Here is a 21,867-nt window from a genome sequence, read left to right as displayed (position 1 = left end):
CAAGCACGCAGAAGGGTGTCAGGCCATTAGGGAGCGGGAGCTGCCTGCCTGCTCCTCCACTGCACTCAGCCAGCGAAGCTTACCCTGCAGCCCAGGGGCATGCACAGCACAGCTCAGTCCTGAACGCCGCGCCAGCGCAGCCCAGGCCTAGGCCTGCTCGGGTTAACTGGTCGGTGGATCACTAACTCCTCGATGGGGAAACGGTCCCTCAGTCAGGGTCGCTGTGCCACCTTGGAGATACTGGTGAGACAGGTAATAAGCAAAACAAGATACAATATAGACCAAAAAGGGATCATAACTACTTAGCTACACTTAGAGAAAAGCAGAGTTCACAAATGTTTTTATTTATGCTTTTTATAGATTAAGTGTGGTAATTAAACAGTCTTAGGGTACATCTTATTCTTGGTATTGCTTCACTCTTTTAGCAGCTGTTAAGATAAATAGGAACATCCCTCACATATGTATTGACAGTCAGTAGCAACTTCTTTTTAAAAAGAGCATAAAAATTAAGACTGACATTTGTATGGAAAACTGACTGAATAGGAACAGCTTGTTTCAGATAGGTAGTGGTTTCATACAAGACTGAAAAATGATTTGTTCTCTGTTCCACTGATGGGCATCTGAGTCTCAGCTGAAATCCTGCCTGGAGTAACTGGGTTCACATGTTCTTAAAAAATGAAATACACAAACATCTACTTCAGTCCCTGAGCAATCTCAACTCAGTTTAGGAGCCATTTCAGATCAAAAGAGCTTTCAAAAGTTCACACAATTGGTACCAGCTAAATCATTTTGATTTGTTTCACTTTGGAAAATTAAAAGCTAGAAATGCTGCTGTATGTTTGATGTAAGCCACTTATAAGCAGGAGGTGACATAACGATGAGTGTCAGAGAAGGTACTGCTGCAGCAGCAGACTGAGTAAGACCAAATTCCTCCTTGCCGTTTGCTAGAACTGACGGGCCAACTGTTTGCTTAGTCCAGCCTCAGTAAAAAAGTTACAGCTGATAATATAAACTAAGAAATAGAAGAGTATATTTCATAATTCTATTTTAAATGAAGTATCAATGCCCCTTTATGGGTGGATTACCATACCTTCAGATCCTATTTCAGCTTTGTTTCTGCTTCACAACAGTGAATGTACGCTATCAAGGAATGACGAGTAGTAGTTTAACTGAAACATACCGAGTGCCCTTGTTAGCCACACTGTGATGCAGCATTTTCAGATTGCTAGGCTCAGTGACACAGGAGACTTACTTACCTATCTGAGCAAACACTTAGCTTGTCAGGAGACTGTAAACTAGAGGAGGATTTAATCTCGCCGTTAGCAGTTCTGGTACTCGCCTAACTCAGACGCAGAAGCCTAGATAGTTAAAGGCAGGCTCGGCATGAGTCAGCACCTGTCTGTACTTGACAAGGAGGCACTGTTGTTAGAAGACGTTTAATTCTTTTAGTACTGGTTGAAAAGAACTACCAGCTCCTCACATCTAACAGCTGAACATCTCCCGTGATTTCCACTATGTTGATCTTTTCAAGTTGTTTAAAACGATGCTTGTACTCCAGAGTGTGAACACCATTAACAGCAACTTTGAACTGGTGGGCATCACAGAAAATGATCAGCTGAAAAGCAAGAAGAGAAACAGTTAAGCTCAAGTAAGGCACGAAAAACAACCTGATGATCTAGCCTAGCCTTGGGCAAGCCCTGCTTTTGTTCCAAAGAATGTTTCATGCAAAAGAAACATTAAAAAAAAGTGAAACTTACATAAAATTCATAGAATCATAGAATATCTCAAGCTGGAAGGGACCCATAAGGATCGAGTTCAACTCAAATCAATTAAAATTCATTCTGAGCACAGGCTGAATTCTTGCAACTATTTAAAAAGAAAGTTGTCACTAAAACCAAGTCAAATCTCTGCTCCTTATGGTCCCATTTAATCCTAAATATTCCCAAGATACTGAAATGCAGGAATGGCAGTTTTATTTAAATCTGCATTAGTGACATGACGTTTAAGCACCACTGCTAATCCTTTTGGCAGAATTGCCAGTCTGATGCTGTGTTTCAGTTCATCTTACCTCAAAGTACATCCCTGGACTGAAAGGGAAATCATCAACTTCCTTTTCTTCTTCTCCCCAGCTGTCATGAAGGTAGGAGTTTCTTACAAAAACTTTATTTTTCATTCGGGGATTCAGATGTAATGCAATGTCCTTTGAGTCACTTGATTTCAGATTTATCGCAAAGCTGGAAGATATTTTTTAAAAGTTTACTATACCAAAGGTTTATAAGCATGATGCAGTGGTCCATGCTATTTACACCAAGCCCCCAGCCGATACTCAGCACTGTTCTGGAGCCAGGGTCGTGATTTCACCTGAAGAACCAAGCAGGCAGTTAAAGTCTCCTTTGCACAGAAACCTTTGCTGGAGGCAGCAAACGTAGGACATGACCCTGCTAGATCTGCTTTGTCCCTCACAGCTTTCTGTTCATGTCTCAGCAAGGAGGTATTGAGCCAAGTGGGCCAAGTGCTGCTCCCCTACAGCACCAGGAAGCAGCATTCTCACAGAAACGTACGATACTGCTTGCTCCACCATCTCCTCCTCTTCACTCAGGCAGTGGAGAGTGGGAGGCTTTAGTTTACCTAAAGATGTAATATTCTTTCTGCCAACAAACTGGTTAGACTCTCAAGAAAAGTTTGCGGATTCTCTCCATACATTTAAGATGGTGGGACACCAGGCAGCGTAGCTCTGCCCAGGCTGAAGGAATACTCTGCCATCTCAGACGCCACCACCACACAGGGTTCCTGAAGGGGAGCTCTGGAGAAAAGCCATCACAGGGAAGAGTCATCCAAATTCAAATGAACACTTCAACCTGTGGCGAAGACCTCACTGCATTTGGAGAAGAAATATTCCTCCCCCCAAATTAGCTCCAGCTGTCACATTATTTCCCTCCTTTGAGCAGCCTAGAATCATTTAGTCCAGATACAAAAATATAGCAACAGCCACACTTCCAAGCTGTGAAGTCCTCTTTTCCACTGAGAAAAAGGAACATCTACAACTGTGTGAACTGAGTGAAAGACATTAACTTACACACTCTACAAAAATCTATACGTTTAAAAGCATAAACACCACGCAACCTGCAACGCTTCAGCCAGCACCCAAAAGCCTCCTCACGCAGTACATTCAGCACCTGAAACCTGCTAATAAGCTTCCCAAGCCAGCAGAAGGAAAACAAATGCTACTATGTATTAATTGTCCTGTCCAACTTAAAGTCCATTCCAACGTTGTTGATGAGATTTCCAGACCTTAGGTTCCAGTGTTAATACAAACTCTGAGTGCTGTTCGGCTGCATGGAAGATACGTGCTCTGTGGAAGCAGGAGTACAATGCCTACACCCAGTGTAAAAAGCATACTTCTCGGCATTTGCACTAATTGCTTCATTTTTAGGCATGTTTCTGCAGAGCCAAAGCACCCTTCAAGCAAAGGGCATGCTGAAGCACAGACGTTTCCCCAGCTCCATTTTGACTGTGTTGCACTCCCACCTATTTTTAATTTTTCCTCCTCTTTAAATCACGTTGAGAAAATGTCTTCTTTGCAATTCATTTTTCCTAATTTGCTATCAAAATTATAGCTCACACTCCCCTACCAGCTTTCATCACTCAGTTGTTGTCAGTTAGGCACCTTCATGCTTCCACAGTCCCCGAGAAGGCCATCTGAGAAGTATTTAGCGAAACGCTGTAACATGCAGCCTTCGAGCACAGCAGCAACTCACCTCACTCATTTTTCCATTTACTTCTGGAAGTTCCTTTGCCCTTGGATCTCTTTAGACTAAAAGCTGTCTTTGTACAGTACGTGTGCTCACATGCCTTGCACAATGGAAACCCGAACAGACACACAACCTTGTGAATGATGCAGATTTAGTAGGTAACACACTCATGTTTTACCTTCACTCTTCACAACAGAGCTGCTCTTTAAGTCCTCTCTAAAGCAGTATCCTGCAGGTTCCTCAGACACATGCCCTGTAGTTTCACATGATTCCAGATGCAAAGTTGCAAGTGAGTAAGGATACACTGAGGCAATGGGAAAGCCTGCTCTTTCTCAAGAGTAGCTCAGTTAAACAGCAGCAAAATGTAATAACCCTTACCTCTTTGGGTTTTTATTCACTTCCCCTTTAATGGCAACTGTGCATCCTGGACGAAGTGCTGCATCCAGTTTCCCAACGTAAGGAACTCCCTGGAAGTACACCACCAGTAAAAATTTCGATTGCAACTTATTTTTTTCAATATACAAGCTGAGCTTTACTACAGCAGGAAGAAATTTGGCTTATGATTGCAAATCTGCACTTACAGCTAAATTTATTCCTACCACCATGTTCTAGGATACTAACACTACAGTGGAAAAGTTACACTGAGATAAATGTGTCAACATGTTGGGTCTTCTCTTTAGACCACCACCTCGGGTTCAAAATAAACATCATTTACAACTACGTCTGCCATCCCTAACAGTGGAATGGGGCAGGGGGGAAGCATGAAACTCCCTGCACTAATTTAAATTTGTATCACAGACTTATTCAGATACAGACATCCCAGACATCCTGACCTCTCCTCTCTGAAAGCTTCAGTTACGCTTTAAACACTCCTGCTAAGTGTGTAGTCCCACAGTTACGTAAGTACTAGAAGCAGGGTACCTGAGTATTCTGTCCTTCTGGCACCAGTTCACAATAGATAGTACAAGTATTTTGTTTGCCTTTTTTTTTGTTGTGTTAGAAGTTATTTTGATCAGGGAAAAGGAGTGAATGGAGAAGTACTTTGCCTTTACTTTTTTGTTGGAGTCCTCCACTTGCAAACAACAATACTGCACGTTATTTGGTTTTGAAAAGACGACTGAAGAAGGCAGAGTGCCAAGTGACAAGGCAACTAAAACCATGGCACTCATTGCAACTTCACCTTCTCCATAAATTCTACTTGTATATATTCCTCAGCTTCCAACCCCTTTTCAGTCTGAGCGTGGTCCTCACTCCAGTCTGGGTACTGTCCCCCTGTACAGCTTTTTGCAAAGAGATGAGCACTCATTCTGTCTACGCTCCGTGCCAGGCGGGTGCAAGGTCCGACCCTGAGGCGCGAGGCTGGCACCCAGCCACCCGCAGTGCATACAGGGCAAGCACGGATCTGTCAGCAAGAGGCAGATGCAGCCAGACAGGTTCCGAGACACGCACATTAACATCAGGCCATTCGGCGTGGTGTGACTACAGAACACGTGTGTTTCGCAGGTATTCCCTACGGCGGAGAAAACGAAGTATGCTTATTTGAAAGAAGGTTTTAATGTGATTTGGTCCTTGAAAACTTCAGGTGCTTCACTTTTTATTTCTCTGTTAATGGCTGTGAATGCAACATTTATCTTTTGGATTTTCTCTATGATTTAACAAATAGCCTCACTTTTACCAGCAGCAGCAAAGAGCACTTCTCTCTACAAAACCTCAGTGATGATCACCCCCCAGCAGATTCTCAGTTCCCTTGTTCTGTGCATGTTTTTTAGGAATACCCGAGATAATGTTATATCAATTATTTTTACACTTCACATTTGCCACAAGTCTACACAAGACACTTACAAATTGTGAACCATCCGTCATTTTCCCCTGCAAGAGAAAACAAACAGCATTAACTAGCTTATCAGGCAACAGGGAGATTCGTTCAACCTTTTACAAACATACGTACATTTTCTGTGTTTATCTTTGTTATTCCTAGAGATGATGGCTGAGAGCCTTGTAAAGACTGCAGAAAGAGAGATATTTAGATGTCATTGCTAACATCATAGAACTTTAACATCAAGTTGGTTAAGAATCATAGAACGGTTTGGGTTGGAAGGTACCTTAAAGATCATCTCGTTCCAACCCCTCTGCCATGGGCAGGGACACCTTCCACTAGACCAGGTTGCTCAAAGCCAGGCAGGTCCACGCAGGGGACCTTGGGTTTCTAAGCAGTCCCCTGCCCTTAACTCGGGCAGACAGATGAGCAACATGGCCACACAGAGATACAGTTCCAGCCTAGCCCTGGCAGATTGTATCTTCAGCTCTTTTATTTCAATGCAAGCCTCCTTCTTCCTCCTCAGAAGAGTACATTAGGAGCAAAGACAAAAGGGAAACAACTGCCCTTCATGTTACTAGTCTTGTATTGGGTTTGCATGGCAAGGTTTTGGTATCAGGGGAGCTACAAGGGTGGCTTCTGCGAGAAGCTTCCCCTGTGTGCAGTAAAGCCAATGCCAGTCAGCCCCAAGATGGATCCACCACTGCCCAAGGCTGAGCCAAAACATATTTAAGGGGAAAAAACCTGCATAGCAGCAATGTGCAGCAGGAGAGAGGAGTGAGAATGTGTGAGAGAAACAGCCCTGCAGACATCAAGGTCAGTGAAAAAGGAGGGCAGGAGGTGCTCCAGGCACCAGCGCAGATTCCCCGGCAGCCTGCAGAGCAGACCCTGGTGAGGCAGGCTGTGCCCCTGCAGCACATGGAGGCCCACAGTGGGGCAGATCTCCACGCACAGCCCAGGGACGACCCCACACCAGAGCAGGTGAATGCCCGAAGGAGGCTGTGGGGAGCCCGCGCTGGAGCAGGCTCCTGCCAGGACCTGCAGACCCGTGGAGAGAGGAGCCCACGCCAGAGCAGGTTTGCTGGCAGGGCTTGTGACCCCGTGAGGACCCACGCTGGAGCAGCCTGTTTCTGAAGGACTGCGCCCCATGGGAAGGACTCACGCTGGAGAAGTTCATGAAGAACTGTCTCCCGTGGGAGGGAAGCCATGCTGGAGCAGGGGCAGAGAGTGAGGAGGAAGAAGCGGCAGAGACAACATGTGACGAACTGACCGCAACCCCCATTCCTCGTCCCACTGCGCTGCTCAGGGGGAGGAGGCAGAGAAATTGGGAGTAAAGTTGAGCCTGGGAAGAAGGGAGGGGTAGGGGGAAGGTGTTTCAAGATTTGGTTTTATTTCTCATTACCCTACTCCGATTTGGTGATAAATTAAACTAATTTCCCCAACTTGAGTCTGTTTTGACCGTGACAGTAATTGGTGAGTGATCTCTCCCTGTCCTTATTTTGACCCACGAGCCTTTCATCGTATTTTTTCTCTCCCCTGTCCGGTTGAGGAGGGCAGTGATAGAGTAGCTTTGGTGGGCACCTGGCCTCCAGCCAGGCTAAACCACAACCATCTGCTGACCAGAGTTAGACCTGATGTTTACTAGCAACAGACCCAAGCTTTACGCACAATGTAGTGAAGATGAGGCAGAAAAGACCCAGAATATTACACAGGAGTAGGCAGCCTGCCTTACTGAGTGGCAGGAAGAAAGTGAAAAGGCATTCACCTTCTGTATCTCCCTGGAATTTATCACCTCCCATTTCTGCTCAAAGTCTCACCCTTCCAGAGCAGAAGGATCTTTCCTTCTGCATCGGGGAAAACATGTTGTTCCATTTCTCCCTCTTGGTTTGCTTCCTCTAGCAGAGCTGGCAGCTGAGAGGAAGCACGGCACTGCCTGCACTTTATATTCACTGCAGTGTGGTCCAAGAGCAAGACAAGCTACAAGATCTTCTACAAGAAAGGACATCTCGCCCCCCAGAAACAAACATACACTCCTCCTTATAACTTCATTCCGCAATTCGGTCATTTTAGCAGGAAAAACAGGGTTAATGCACACAAGCAGTTCCACACGTGGCTGAACTTGGCATTGGGAAGCCAAGCAACAAGTTACAGCCATGGCTGAACTTGTCACTTAGAAGCCTGAATACTGGGAGATCATTTTGGAGCTCCTGTGATATTTGAAAAGTCTAATGCATTCCCAGATTCAGTATCTGTCCTGTTAACTTCATAAGCTGTAAACTTTGTCATGCTTTTTCCCCTAACCTCAAGACAAAAAAGGGAAGAGATCCTCACATGAGGCTCACAGGTTGCACTGTGGTGAAAGTCTCGTTGCTAACATGAGACTGTGTAGTTGCTTTTCTTTACTTTCCACCATACAGCACTTTACACCATAAATTCTACTCTGTAGTTCAGCAAGACAGAGAAAAGGAATCTAACAAGTCAGCTGTCTATATAACTTACATTAGAAACAAAATCTATGGTTTCAATGTGCACTTGACCATATATTCCAAGAGTATCTATTCTTTCAAGGCTAATTCTGTGGTTGTAGAGCAGCAAGTGTCTCTTGTTTACAGACACCTAAGGAGACAGGAAACAAAATAGGAAAATTGTATTAAACACACATCACACCAGCCATGTATCGAATTATATGCATGTATCTCTGTTTACAGTGTTTTGGTGCAGAAGCTGGCAGTGTCCTAGAAATTTCAGAGCTACTAAGTTCGGCTCATCCACGATTCAGTCTCTTTCTCCATTACTACAAGGGGGATTTATTTGACTACACTAAAATCTGCATTTCACACCTTTTGTTTTTATTACCTAATCATTTACCACTGTGGTACTGTCAACCTAATAGAATCAATCATTGCAGTCTAACAGAGCAAGATAAATACACCTCACACGTTTCCTCCACGCAGCCTGTCCTACACTTGTCACAAAACAGGTTTACCCTAAGGTCAGCCCTTTGCATGTAAGCAGGGAAGGGTGGAGTAGCCATTCGCCACAGCGGAAGTTACTTGCCTACTCATTCAACTGAGAGGGAAGCAATACAGATTTACTCAGCATCTCTTTAAAGAAAAAGCTTCTAAACTTTTCTGTAGTTAGACTATACCTAGATAACAGAGAAACCAAGGCTTCCAACTACTTATTTTAAGCATACAAAATACCTTTCATTCATCGGCCTGACAACTGGCTGTTTATAAAGAATCGATCCAGACTCACCTGGAATTTATCCTTTAAAATCATTATGACAATCTCAAATGGCTTCCCTTTTTGAAAGGGCATGTGGTAAGTGATCTCTTCCCAGCCCCATTTTTCCCTCTCCAGCGTGTTGCAAACAACGCAGCCATGCTTTTTGAAGCGGGGGTTGAGATGAAACGCCACATCAGCTCGAGGCTGTGTGCTACTGCCACACTGTAAATCCACCTGGAACCTAATCATAAAAATAAGACAAACCACATTCAGCTCAGTCTGTCAAGAAATCACCTAAAAGTTTGATACACTTATGCTTTACTGTGGAGCCTCAGAACAGACAGACGCAAATGAGTGATGCTGGGTAAGGAAAAAAGCAAACAAACATGTATTTGTCCAACCCCTCCACATTTGTGAAAGGTTCTCCCACGCACTCCTGCAATAAATTAAAATATTTAAGTATTTATTTCATGGTCATCGTTCATATCATGTAAGCTCCTCACTTACTATGTTCACCACCTTCCCTCTCATCATCTTCAGTAGACTAACCAAATGAACTTCAGGCAAGGACAGGGAACAGAACACCCATACTGGGCACAAGCACGAGTTCATACCTCCTTATCCCAGTTTAAGTTAATTACTTCATGCAACACATTCAGTTATCACTTTTGTTAGTCTCAGACAACCTCTTTAGACAAGCAGACATATGCCGTGACAGGGAAAAAACCATTGCCAAAGCAGGCGAAGTAGAGAGAAGAGAGGATCAGCAGAAAGCAGGAAACCAGTTCATCCTCCACTTCTCACCACAAAGCTTTCATTAACTTCTTAAGCCTGTGTTCACCCTGACACTGTCACAAGTATTTAGATCAAGCCTGTGTGTGTCATCATAAGTAGGGTCCCTGGAAACATTTTATCCATTACATTCTTGGTCACACAGTGATGCTGCAAAAAGTGTAGCCGCTACCTGTCTGCATCATCAGGAACAGTCCCACGTATCACAATCTGCTTTCCAGGAACAAGGCCACCATGTATGGTCCCAACATATGGAATGATCTAGAAGAGGGAAAAGAAGGAAGGAAAAAAAGATTCAAATAACATTTTGTGATGGAGGTTAAAAAAACCCACAATTGTTTTAAAAATAATATTCTAATAATTCTGTGCTGGTCTAGCATTTCATTTAAAAGAAACAGTAGGAAAGCACTAAATACCCTAAACTGAAATGGCAACACAGCAGGAGTTGTTAAGCCATATAAGGGGACACGTCAGCTAAAATTAAAGCCGAAATGCCGCAGCACAGCTCTCTGGCAAAGGCTCAGACATGCTGACAGAAGCCCTACCCTGACCATCTGCTGGTGCACCCAGAATTTCAGGGAGGGAAGGGGAGCACCTTAACAGAAAACTGTGAAAGTTCACAGGGGACTGATCTGAAAGCAAAGCTGTAAGTCTGCATCTCATCACACGTGCTTTAGATTGAAAAATGAAGTAAATGGTAGCAAATGTTACATTTGCTCTGGGTAACAGACAAAAATTTCTGCAAAGCTTGTTTCTGGGGGTTTTTTTTCCCCAAAAATCCCTATGGAACAGTGTGTAAGATTTTAGGACATCTTTGAAATGAAACATCAATTGCAAACAAGTGTTCCAGTAATTAAAAACAAAAAATGAACAGACTGGAAATACTCTTGAATGAAATACTGGACCATAAAAGGACAAGTTGAGATTTTTATTTTTTAAATATCTACATATCACCATGCGAAACAGGAAGATATGAAAAGAGGATGTGTTTGCTGACACCTAGTCTTGTGAATTTCTGAGAAGGGAAGGTGGAATGACAGCAAAAATTGTCTAAATCCAGAGTATCGATCACTGCTGCCAGCAGATACACATCCTTTACTGCCCTCTCTCCGCTTCCCTTCTCAGCTACCCACACATTGCACAAAGCCAGTTTGCAGTCGTCTTCTACACCAGGCAAAACAGACTTTAAGAACTTGCTTCTCAAGCATAAGCTCACAAATGGTCAAGTTGTTTCAAGTCTCATGCATTTTTATTGGCTTAAGCAGGTGCAGTAAAGGAGGGCAAAAATGCAAAATTAAATGTTAAAAGTGAAAGAATAAATAGGCTGAAATCCTGTGCTGATAGTAGCTTGGTTCCTTAATACACAAGCTGTTCACAAGAGGCTCATTTTTATTCAAAGAATAAGAACAATCATAATAAATAACAAAAATCTATCTTGATTATTTTAGTTTTAACACACTGTTCCTGAGGGGCAGTAGCTCTGAGTAATGCAGCAGAGCAATAAATTACTGGTTCAGTCTTCAACAACGAACCAGAGAAACATACAGACACAGCCCAGGGATTCTGGGACTTTACCACTCTAGTGGATCAAAGTTATTCACCCCTGGAAGAAAAGCTGTGGCAAAAAAACCAAACTTGTTTCAAAAGGGTGCATTTATGCATTTCTTTGAGAGAAAAGAAGATTGGCCCATCAACTCTTCAGAAGCTCAGGCATGGAATCTGCAACACCGTAATAGAGCATTTCCTGGGCGCGATGCTACAGACTTAATGAGGTTTTGTCATCACAGAATGTGCCTGTAATTTCCTCACTTCTCAAGATGTTCTTCTACAAATTTTTCCTCATTTGTTAAGAGTAATGCTTGTGACATCACACGATCTACCAGTATCCCAGCTCTCTTCCAGACCTCTGGAAAAAAAATATTACCTCTGAAGCCAATTGGTCAATGTCAACTGAGTTTCAGAGTTCTCGAAGATCAAGTTCTTTCTAATATCTGCCAGTTTTCATAAACCAAGAGGACACATTAGGGTCTTGCAGAGTAAAGGACTGTGATTACACAGCTTTCATCCAGTTTGCCAGGTAGCGGACAGCTGCCCCATCAGATAGAGCATGACAACATTTCTTGCCAGATGGGTGGAGTAGAGGGCATACAGAGGGAAGCAGGATATTCTGGGTGATTCAGAACAGCACAGTAGTGAAGAAATCAGCCTCAGACTCAAACATGTAATAAAGCTCTTAAGTTTCGCTGCTCGTGGAACAATTCACTGAAACAGTGCAATCTTCACAGCCTGCCCTCCTCCATCCCTACTAAGCTCACCCTGGGGTATCACCCAGGTGACACAGAAGGGCTGAGGTTGCAAGACACCTCTGGTGTCAATGCCTTGCTCAAAGCAAGGTCAGATAGAGCAGGTTGGACGTGGCCTTGTGTGGAGGCTGTCCTGAGGTCGTCAGCACAGTCTTTCCCAACTCTGCCTCAGTATTCCAATCCCAAATACTCACTCTTATTCCCAGCTTAGACTCTTGACCTCTCAGCCCTACTTTATCCCTTTATATTCTCCAGCCTGGTCTTGTCACCCATCACACTCATCAGTCCCCTTGCAGCCGTCCAATTTTGCTGAACTCTTACTCTCTCCCTTACACGGATTACTTTCCCAAACACTTCCTAATCCTCCTCTCCCACCAAAGTCCCCATCTACCAACTTTCATCCTCTCTTTCCTTTTGCAGTTCAGTCCTTCCCCCTTCTAGTTAATCCCCACACAGCTCTCCTTCCTCTCCCAGCTGGGTTCTTTGCAGAAGGTTGAAGCTATTCCCCTGTTATCCCTAACTCTCCATTTTGCAAGCAGTGAATGTATAGTGGGATTGAACAACCAGATTCACTGAGGACACAGGCGTATATTAGTGCAAAGCTGCAACAGATAAGGAAGCCCTGTGCAGATCTGTGCAACTGTACACTCCACACAGATACTCTACAGACTTTAATATTTTTGAAGAGCTCTAGCACAGAATGTTAAAAATACTATTTCCTGCAGGCTCAGAGGAACTACCTGTTTAAAGACACAATGAAAAGCACAGCTCCAGCCCACCCCTTGAGCCACATGTCGCTGTCAGGCCGCTCTCCCAGATCATGAGAATACTAGAGATTTTCAGAGAAAGTCTCCAGCCTCTAAGCCAGGCAAACAACATTCCGTCAAATCCACTCTCTGCAATGCGTGAATCGTGTTAGGTCAAGTCTTCCCTACAAAACGGGATTTATTGTAAGGTAAGATATGAACTATCGAAAAAGATTCCAAGTTTAATTGTTCAGATTGAAGTTACAAGCACCACCAAAAAAAAGAAAAAAAAAGAAAGAAAAAAAACATTTCATGGGGGCTGCCAGGCACCACCCATGTTTACAGAGAATTAGGAGTGAAAACACTGCTTATCATATTTTCACTTTCGATCCAGCATATTCTGCAAAAATGGCAGATATCCAGTAAGCTGTGAATGAAGAAGCATTACCCTCCAAGGCCAACAGAACTTCCTTCCTGCGTCGGAAGCCCCGTGCATTGTGTCCATTTGCTTACAGCACAATTTCTAAACACCATCAGGCTCCTAGCGTCACCTGTGACATTCTCCCTCAAACACCTGAGTTCTCAATAGCATCCCTCACTGTGCAAAACAGTGAGAGTACTAACTATTGACACAAAAAACAAAATCCCATTTTGCAAGGGAGTAGTTGTTGACACAACAGGGGAGTTACCGGGTTACGGATTGTCTTCTGCGGTCCACCCAAGGACATCATCTTCCCTCCTCCCGTTTAAGTTTGTCAGTTCTGTGTGACCACCGCTGGAGCGTAGTTAAAGGACTCACTGGTCGGGCAGCAACAAAGGACAGACCCCTTTGAAAAACCAAAACTTTTAATTAGAAATAAACAAAGTGACACTAAATGAAGTGAAACCCTCCAAGGTATAACTTTAAACTGCACAAGAAATGATGCAGACATCTTTCCAATAAATTTGCTGGAGTTTTGAAATATGAAAATTAAAGGCTTGCTTGAAGAAGCGAGGTGCCACCCTAACAAGGGACAGCGCACACAGGTACACAATGTCAGCAGCAGCTTCCTGAGATTATGTACACTGAGACAGAATCCCATGTAAAAACCATCATTGTACAGTGGAACACTGATAACTCTGTGCCCCTCAGAGCCCCTAACAGCTCTCCATTTGCAGCTGACCTCTGCCTGCAGACAGGGGAAAGATACACAGTACAAAAGCAGTTCTTCCAAGACAAACAACCAACCATTTCCATGTCCTTTAATGCTTTCTGTGCTCTCTCCAGATTTCCCAAGGCAGACAAGCCCAAGGGGCTGAACTTGCTTTTTCCAGGTTTACCTGACATAAGCTGAAGAGATACTAGGCAAAGACATAGCAGGGAAGCAAATCCACAAACTGGACTCCACAACTAACTACAGGAGTTTGTAAAATTGCATTAGATGCACACCATTAATGAGAAATGAAACAACAGCTGGTGAGCATACCCAGCTACACACTGCCATTTCTTTAGCAAATCTTCTAATGAAGTGAAGAAAATTCAGGGCCCAGCTGAAACTACTAAGTAATTATTTCTTGCTCATTCTAGAGAACTAACTTAAGGTAGCATGCAAACTGTGTGGTGATGACAGGCAGACAGGGAAAAAGCCAAAGGTGAGGGTTCTAGCATCATTACTGTGTGACAACTGCTAGCAATGTTAAAAGAGCAAAAAACCCTCCAAAAACCCACCACCAAACCGAAACGCAACGTCTGCGACCTGTTCCACAGGGCCCTGGGGTTAATCTTCTGCAATGATTCCACAACAGAGCGGCCCGTTGCAACATCTGGCTTATCTCGTGGGAGACTTGGGCCAGAAGGGCATTAATTCTCCTACTCAAAACCAGTGTCTAGAACACAATTTGGAGAACATAAGGTGCCTACGCTGCGTAACTCATCCGCCCCTTTGATCTCCTCATGGGATACCACCACCACAACAGGAATGTGCAAAGGCAGGGAAACTTCATTATTGTAATCTCGAAAAGGAGGTAACCAAGACCAAAGCAAACACTAACTCAGCATCAGAAAGTCCAACAGCAGACCCAAAAAAAGCAAAACCCGCGCCTACAACCCGCAGCCTGCCAACCAACCTTCCCTGGGTGTGCGACAGCAACCCAGACCCTGCTTTTGAAAGAGGACCCTGGACCAGCGCTGCCAGGCTGGGCAGAGCCGGCAGCGCTACAGCAAAGCGATGGATTGAGGGGTTTTTTGTTTCTTTGGTCATTTTTTTTATTGAAGGGGTCACAGTGCCGAGGGCAAGCTGCAGTTCAGGCCCTGTTTGACACGCCAGGAGACCACGCCGCGGCGAGGTTCTCCTGTCAGAGGAGCCGCTGCCAGCGGACGTGAAGCCAAGCCTCAAGCCTGCAGCGCTGAAGTTCAGGCTTCCTGGCTGCACCTGTAGAACTGAGTAAGACACGCGTGCTCTCCTGTCATCCCAGGCGCTGCAAAGCAGCTGAAAACTCTTCAGTAAAGAAAAACAACAACCAGGAACGCGGACGGGCCAACACCCAGCCGTCCCTCCGGGGCACGCCTGAGGCGCCTGCGACGAGGGCCAGGCCGGTCAGGCTCTGTCACCGGAGCCGCACTTCGCACCGCGGCAAACCGCGCTTCCGCCGGGAGAGGAAGCCAGGCTCTTCCCGGCCGCCCGCACGCAGCCAAAGCCCAGACGCCAGCGCCGTCCCCCGGCTACAAAGCGGAGGGACGCGGGCCCAGTCCCGCCGCGGCAGCCCGGCCGCCCGACTCCACCGCGCGCTCCTCCAGCCGGGCCCGCCGCGGCCCCGCGGGGAGCAGCCCCCGTTACCGCCCTTACCCTCAGCTCCCGGCCGACGGACGCTCCCCCTCTCTCCGCCTCAGCGCCCGGTGACCCGCGCGGTGAGGCCGCCCGCGCTCCCCTGCCCCGCGCCCGGCCCGGGCCCGCCCCGCCGCCTCCCGCGTCACCGCGCCCCGCGCCTCCCCACGCGGCCGCAGGGAGAGCGCCTCCTGCCGGTGGAGGGGCGCGCTGGCAGGCCTGGGCGTCCGGGCGCCGAACGGGCGGGGTGGGCGGCCAAGTTAATTCAGGTCCTGGGCGCTACCGCAACCTTCCTCCGCAAAACCGTTTCCCCCGCGCTTCGGGTCTCCTCTGCAGGGCCCGCGGTGCAGCCTGAGCCCATCTCCTGACAGGGCAAGGCTCCCGCGACCGGACCCAAAGGCGGTTTCCAACCCCAGTCGTTGCTCCGGGACCGCGGAGCTGGCGAAACGCCCACGCGTGATGTGCTTCTGTCCTCCCGTCCCCTCACCAGCGTCACCCACTGCGGTTTTGGCTGCTCCCGAAGCCCCTCGTAGTTTTACGGCCCGTGATGCGCAGCAGCAACGCGCGCAGGGAAGCGCTGCTTCAAGCTCCCCCCGTTCCTCTGGGCGGGGGGAGAGATGAGCGCAGAAATAAAGGCTGCAGCAGAAAGGGCCCACAGAATTAAATCGCCGTGTCCCGCTCAATGGCAGGCACTTCCTTGCCTGGCAGGAAGCAGTGCACGCGGCTACAAGCAAAGTTAGAATGGCACTCAGCCACTCCTGGGCCAAAGACCGTTCCAATATCTCAGCTAGATAATACCCGGTCTTCCATTCTACAATTAAGCGGTGACGTGCGGAAAGCAGGCTCCACAATCTGTAAGACTGTGAAGTAGCTATGTTTATTCGGCGCCAGGCGGCATGGGGGTAGCCCCACCAAAGTTGCTCCTGCTGGACAGTAACTTGCTTCTTCAATTTATACAGTCAAATATTATATATTCATCAAATTCCCAATCTGCCTATACATATGCATGACCTATCCCCACTTCGTATTAAAATCAGTTCCAAAAAGTCATTTTCATAGACTCCTCCCAGGTGCGCTTGCGCAGTGCCTGCTGGTGGTGGTCATCAGGGGTGCCAAGATGAAGGCCCATCCTCTTCATCACGGTGTTCACTGACTGAGCTTTGTTTCTGTGCAAACTCAGTTCTCTTCTGGGTCCCATCCAAACTGCAGGGTCGGTCTTAACCGGTCCTAGGCGACTCCCCAGTGCTCGTCAGGAGCTACCCCCTCTGTAAGGAAATGCAAGACTCTCTGCTTCAGTTAATTTACACAACAGATAGGCACTATCAGTTCTCTGCACAGCAACTCTTAGGCAGTGCTGCTTCTACTAAATCCCTTAACTATTAGGCAATGCTGCTTCTACTAAAATTCCTTTAACCCCTTCCTTCACCGGCACAAAATAAACCCCATGCCAAATCACATCTACTTGCTAGAGTTTGCTGACAGCTGCAAGGTTGCTGCTTTGAAGGGCACATCAGCCCAGCTGTATCAGGTTTGAAGGACTCATTCACAGAAAGGTATGATAACATCGCTCTTGAGGAGAACGGCAGAAATGAGCTACTCGGATTAAAGAGCAGCGAAGCAGGTGTCTTAGAATCGTGCATGGTTTTGAGAGAGGACCAAGAACTACTGTCTGCAGTCAGGTGACAGCGGAAAGCCTGCTATTCAGTTGTTCTTCAAAATTCCACTGCACTTTTTTTACAAGAGAACAAAGAAAATGTTCTAGGGCCTGAGCTACCACTTCGTTTTCCTTTGAAGCTACTGTGCCAGGCATTCTAGTTTAAAGAGTAGAAAATTTTGATAAATCCTTTGATAAAACTTCCAGACTGACAGAAGTACATGATGCCTTCACTTCTCAGTATTAGACAGCAACCTCAGAGCAGGTTTAAAAGTTCAGGTCAAACAACAGGGACAGAAAAGATGCTGAAGGTCCGGAATGAAAACATAGTGATGCTGAAAGGAGAAGCAAGAAGTGGAAGTGTTTCTAGGAGAACCACAGAAAATAAAGTTTTACTACTTTACTACTACTTCTGGCTCAGAGCTCTTCTACTTTTCGGAAGGAACAATCCAAAGGAAATAAAGTGATTTAAAGTACGCACCAGTTCTTTGCCGAAGCAGAACAGCTGTTGGATTAACATGCTGTTCACCTCTTCGAAGGCTGAGTCATAGGCAGTTTATGAAATGGGCAGGAAAATCCCCATTTCTGCTCCCGAAGCTAATGCAGCATTGCCAGTGAGTCAGCTGGGTTACAGCTTGAGTAGCCTGGCTCTACACTGCAGTTGTTTTGTTCGCAGACTGTCATCTTCCTGCTGATTTCAGTCGCAGTCATGATGGCAAGTAACAAAGTCTTCCCTTATTTCCACGGCCCAAGCCCTAATTCAGGCTTTTGCTTTCAAAGCTCCAACTCGAGGTGCACACAACCATTGCTGGGACTGCGCGTCATCCTGTCAGCACAGCCCGACTCCCCGCGTTCCAGCGCAATTCTGCTTGCCGGGGAGACAGAAGTGCTGTGTCAAGACAGAGGCAGAAAATTTGAGCTGAAGCAAATTCAGCAGCTGCTCTTGGCCAAAAGGTACTGTTTGAAGGAGGACCCTGTTACCCCTAAGAAGTTTTACCTGCCCAGCCACAAGAACTGGGAGAGCAATGTAATCACAAGCCACCAGCAGTACAGGAGCTTCTACTGCACGTCAGCTGCTACCGTCCCCAGCCAGCACTACTGAGTACAGCCTTTATGAACTTCCTGCTTATTTTCAGAGATAATTAGGTGATCTCCAAATCTTCTATATTCCCTCTTGGCTACCAGGACCTGCTTTGATTCATCTCATTAAAAACTGAATCGTGATCATTTACAGATGTAGCTTTCGATTCGGTATTCCCTTTCCACTTTGGAGAAGAGATGGACTTAACACCCGAGCAGCAGTGTCAGACCACAGCCCACTAGTGGTGTTTAGCACCGTTTTACACTGAGCTTTTGGATCTACGTGACTGAGTCTAATAGCGACAATGGATTTTTAGTTTAGATAAATATTGTGCTTGCTGAGTCTGTTGTCAGCAAAACTGGATTTGATACAGTTTGTCACAATCATCTGCGTAATTGTAGCACGCTTCAGTGTAAGCTTCCGAGAGCAACACAGGCCATGCTAATAACAGTTAAAGCCTACTCAGAAATCTGGGAAAGCTGAAGTAAACTGATGACTTGGCACTTTTTTTAACCCCTTCTCACATATTCCGTCAGGAGGCTTTACAAACACCGCTTTATTGGGTAGAAAAAGCAGAGTACAACCACAGACTGTTTTGAGCTCTCCTGTAATTTCTTGCTAAGGGAGCTGCTATGTTTTCTCCTCTCTTCCTGTGGTAAACACCTCTTCTTACATCTGCATTTCTCCAAAGCATGAAGTGCAGACAGTGGCTTCCCTGCCGGGCAGCAGAGCTGCATCCAACCTCCACCAGATCCAGCGGCATTAGAAGCTGCTCTGTCCTTGGAGTCACTCCAGCAGCGCTCTGGCTCTGCTAGCTGCCTCAGCTATCCGCCGCCCCTCGCCCGCCTGCTCCCGCTCTCCCGTTCCTCCCGCTTTTCAGCAGTGCCACAACGCACACGATGAGATGCTAGCCTGCTTCCTCGAAGGAGACTTGTTAAGCAGAACCCTCGTCCTCCCCAGCCTATAACCTGCACCTCTCAGGGCAGCAAGCCATTGCTCAAAGTGAGGGTAACAACAAACGCAGTCATAATTACTTGGCCCAATATTTTATACACAGTTCCAATTCTAAAATTTCCACCAGTTAATGGTGAGTTATTTAAAAAAGAGAAGTCCCTAGACTTGACACAAATAAACACGTTTCAAAACCTCTCACGGGTCCCTGTTTGGTCAACTGCCCTCCACTCCACAACCCAAAACACCATTCCTCCCTTTATGTAAGAGGCTGCTTTTCCAGCACTTTATGTAATAGGTTACTTGTGGTTTCTCAGTGTTCAGATATGGTTGTTTACTTTTCTTCCTAGCCTATGTACCAAAGCCCAAAGTTACACTGACTTTAGTCTAGGGGTAGGGTTGGCTGCCTCACTGGCTACATTTGCCCTTTCTGTGATGCATACAGGACCACAACAGCTTTCTAAGTGCTGCTGTTCTTTTGAGGTTGGTACAAGACTTCTGTGATCTGGTGGAGACAAAACTGGCAATGCACCACTATGACCATTCAATATCAATAACCTCAATGGCTCTCTGCAGGTCTCATCAAGAGTCCTTAACAGGCTGGTAGCAAATCTAAAATATGGGTTATGACAAGTTTGTCCTCACCCAAAGCTGATGGCTACACAGACTATCTAGCTTTGCAGTGAGGCAATCAAAGCAGGCTACTGGTCCCCATTAAGAAATTCCACCCAGCGGAAGTTACTCTCAGGTAATCTTTTTTATATTGTTGTGTGGCACCAGAATAACTGTAATTTCTTCCCATAGTTAATACAGTATTACAGGCTACAGGGGTATAGCCTCTAGCACACTGTACTGTTCAGCAGAAATTTTATGTGTAAGGACTTCATATGATCTCAAAAGCCTGACATTGTTGTGTCTTCCATAGCTTAGTGGAGCCGTTTGTGCACTACAGCATTTTCTGATGAAAACTGTTCCCCAAGCTTCTTTGAAAGGCTTTAGATTCAAAGTGGACACCAGTCACCACTTCTTGGTACACCAACATAAAAATTTCAGTTGACAGCCCAGCTGGTTCGTCTGTTATTTAGTTACAATTTAACCAGTGACCTTCCATAACTCTTCTTTGATACGTCAATACTTAGCTCTAACGATCACTCAGATCTTCCAGCTTTCAGTTTAAAGCCTAAATGCACAAATCTTAGAAATCACAGGGAACAAAATAAAAAGACTTTTTTTTTTTTAATGGGCTTACCCACTCAAAATCTTAAGATGCTACTGCTACTTCAGAAACTAGTAAGTAGTGTATTTTTTTGTTGCAATGCCTGCTTTTTAAAGCAAAAGACTGAAGAGAAGCATAAGAGCAAACAAGATACAAATTTGGTATGAGGGCCAAACGACAAATGAGTTACAGAGAAGTCATTTGTAAATGACTAAGATTTTTCAGTCAAGGAAACTGTTTCTGTACATGCATCAGAAGAAAGAGAAAGTTAACACCACAGACATTACTTCTCACTAATTATTTCTGACAGAAGCTACTTCTTTCTCTTCTCCAATTTTAATCCTCATCTTCATAGCACTGTGAAGGCCAGTAACCAAAGCCTGAACAAACCCAACACGCCAATATTCTTTCATGTCGGAATTCAAAAAGGCCAAAGCCAACGTTGCTGATCCCATCCTAACAAGACTTGCACTGCTTTATCTTTCTCACATTTAAAATTCTCGTGCGGCTCAGCACCACAGTAACAAATAATACACATACCCCAACGACCTGCCTTTGAAATCCAGAATCACCATTCTACAAAGGTAAAACACAGAGATCAAACCAACTAGTAAATCTGCCTGGCTGTTTAATTGCCTCTGCCTCAACAGAGGGTACAGGCAAGTTTTTCCCAGGTCTGTCAACTCCTCTTCGCCATCAATTTCGTGTAAGATGGAGTCAGTCCTTGGCCAAGGTTCAGGGTTACAAATGCCAGACTCCACCTTTCCAAATAAATTCTTCTTAGTGCTCCTCATATTCAGCCTTCTGACCAGTAGCTCCATACCTTCCCTACCCAGCTAAGGCTAACAACTGACCATAGTCACGCAATCAGGACTAGCTGGGCTCAAGGGCAAGGAAAAGCACTTTTCTGTCAAAACAGACAAGGCCAAGTCCTCATTTAATGGCGCTCTGCCCAACCTGATCCAAAACATACGACTTACAAGATACGTTGCTTTTCCTTCATGGACAGAGCACATGATATGCTGCAAAAATTACAGAAGTAGGCTGCTCTTTACATTATTATAAACACCATGCACGTTCTTTGACCTTGTTTAAACAATTCTGATATCCGACAATAATTTCTAACTATGGCCACAAGTCAACAGTGCTACCCTAACTTAAGCCATCATAAAGCAGAATTTACATTTTTTTATCCGCTTGCTAACAGCTCGACTTGGAACTGTGGGAGGCAGTCAGTTTTAGACAGTGAAAAATCTGCAGTCTCTTGCACAAAGCATTGCCCACACTGAGCTGCAGCTCTCTGTTATTCAGCAGCGATTCAGGAAGCATGGTTTACAGTTTCTGTACAACTTACTTCCAAGCAAGCACCTGGGGCCATGCTGACTACCCTATCCTTTATGACAGGCTTCCAAAAGGCAGCCCCAAACTCATCTTGCATTCCTCTCCACAGATCAAAGGGAAGCACATGCAGCAAGTAAGGCAAGTGGATACTATCACCATTTCATTGGGGATGCCCCATAGTTG

General features: G+C 45.5%; 1 protein-coding gene across 2 annotated transcripts; it reads right to left on the bottom strand.

Annotated features, from left to right (window-relative positions):
• Positions 1 to 323: 323 nt before the first annotated feature.
• LGALS8 (galectin 8) lies at positions 324 to 15,557 on the bottom strand. Of its 2 annotated transcripts, XM_075412437.1 has the most exons (10): positions 15,463 to 15,557; positions 13,327 to 13,464; positions 9,761 to 9,849; positions 8,827 to 9,037; positions 8,068 to 8,184; positions 5,701 to 5,757; positions 5,595 to 5,621; positions 4,131 to 4,219; positions 2,069 to 2,234; positions 324 to 1,615 (listed from the first exon to the last, which is right to left on the bottom strand). In XM_075412437.1, the coding sequence occupies exons 2-10, from the start codon at positions 13,366 to 13,368 to the stop codon at positions 1,466 to 1,468; spliced, it is 948 nt and encodes a 315-aa protein (XP_075268552.1). In that variant the 5' UTR covers positions 13,369 to 13,464; positions 15,463 to 15,557; the 3' UTR covers positions 324 to 1,465. The 2 variants fall into 2 exon arrangements, with proteins under 2 accessions (XP_075268552.1, XP_075268554.1); XM_075412439.1 differs by lacking the exon at positions 5,701 to 5,757.
• Between the last annotated feature and the right edge of the window lie 6,310 nt (positions 15,558 to 21,867).

The sequence above is a fragment of the Opisthocomus hoazin genome, chromosome 2 (genome assembly GCF_030867145.1).
Source record: "Opisthocomus hoazin isolate bOpiHoa1 chromosome 2, bOpiHoa1.hap1, whole genome shotgun sequence".
NCBI lineage: Eukaryota > Metazoa > Chordata > Aves > Opisthocomiformes > Opisthocomidae > Opisthocomus > Opisthocomus hoazin.
This window is presented reverse-complemented; position numbering and strand designations above follow the sequence as displayed.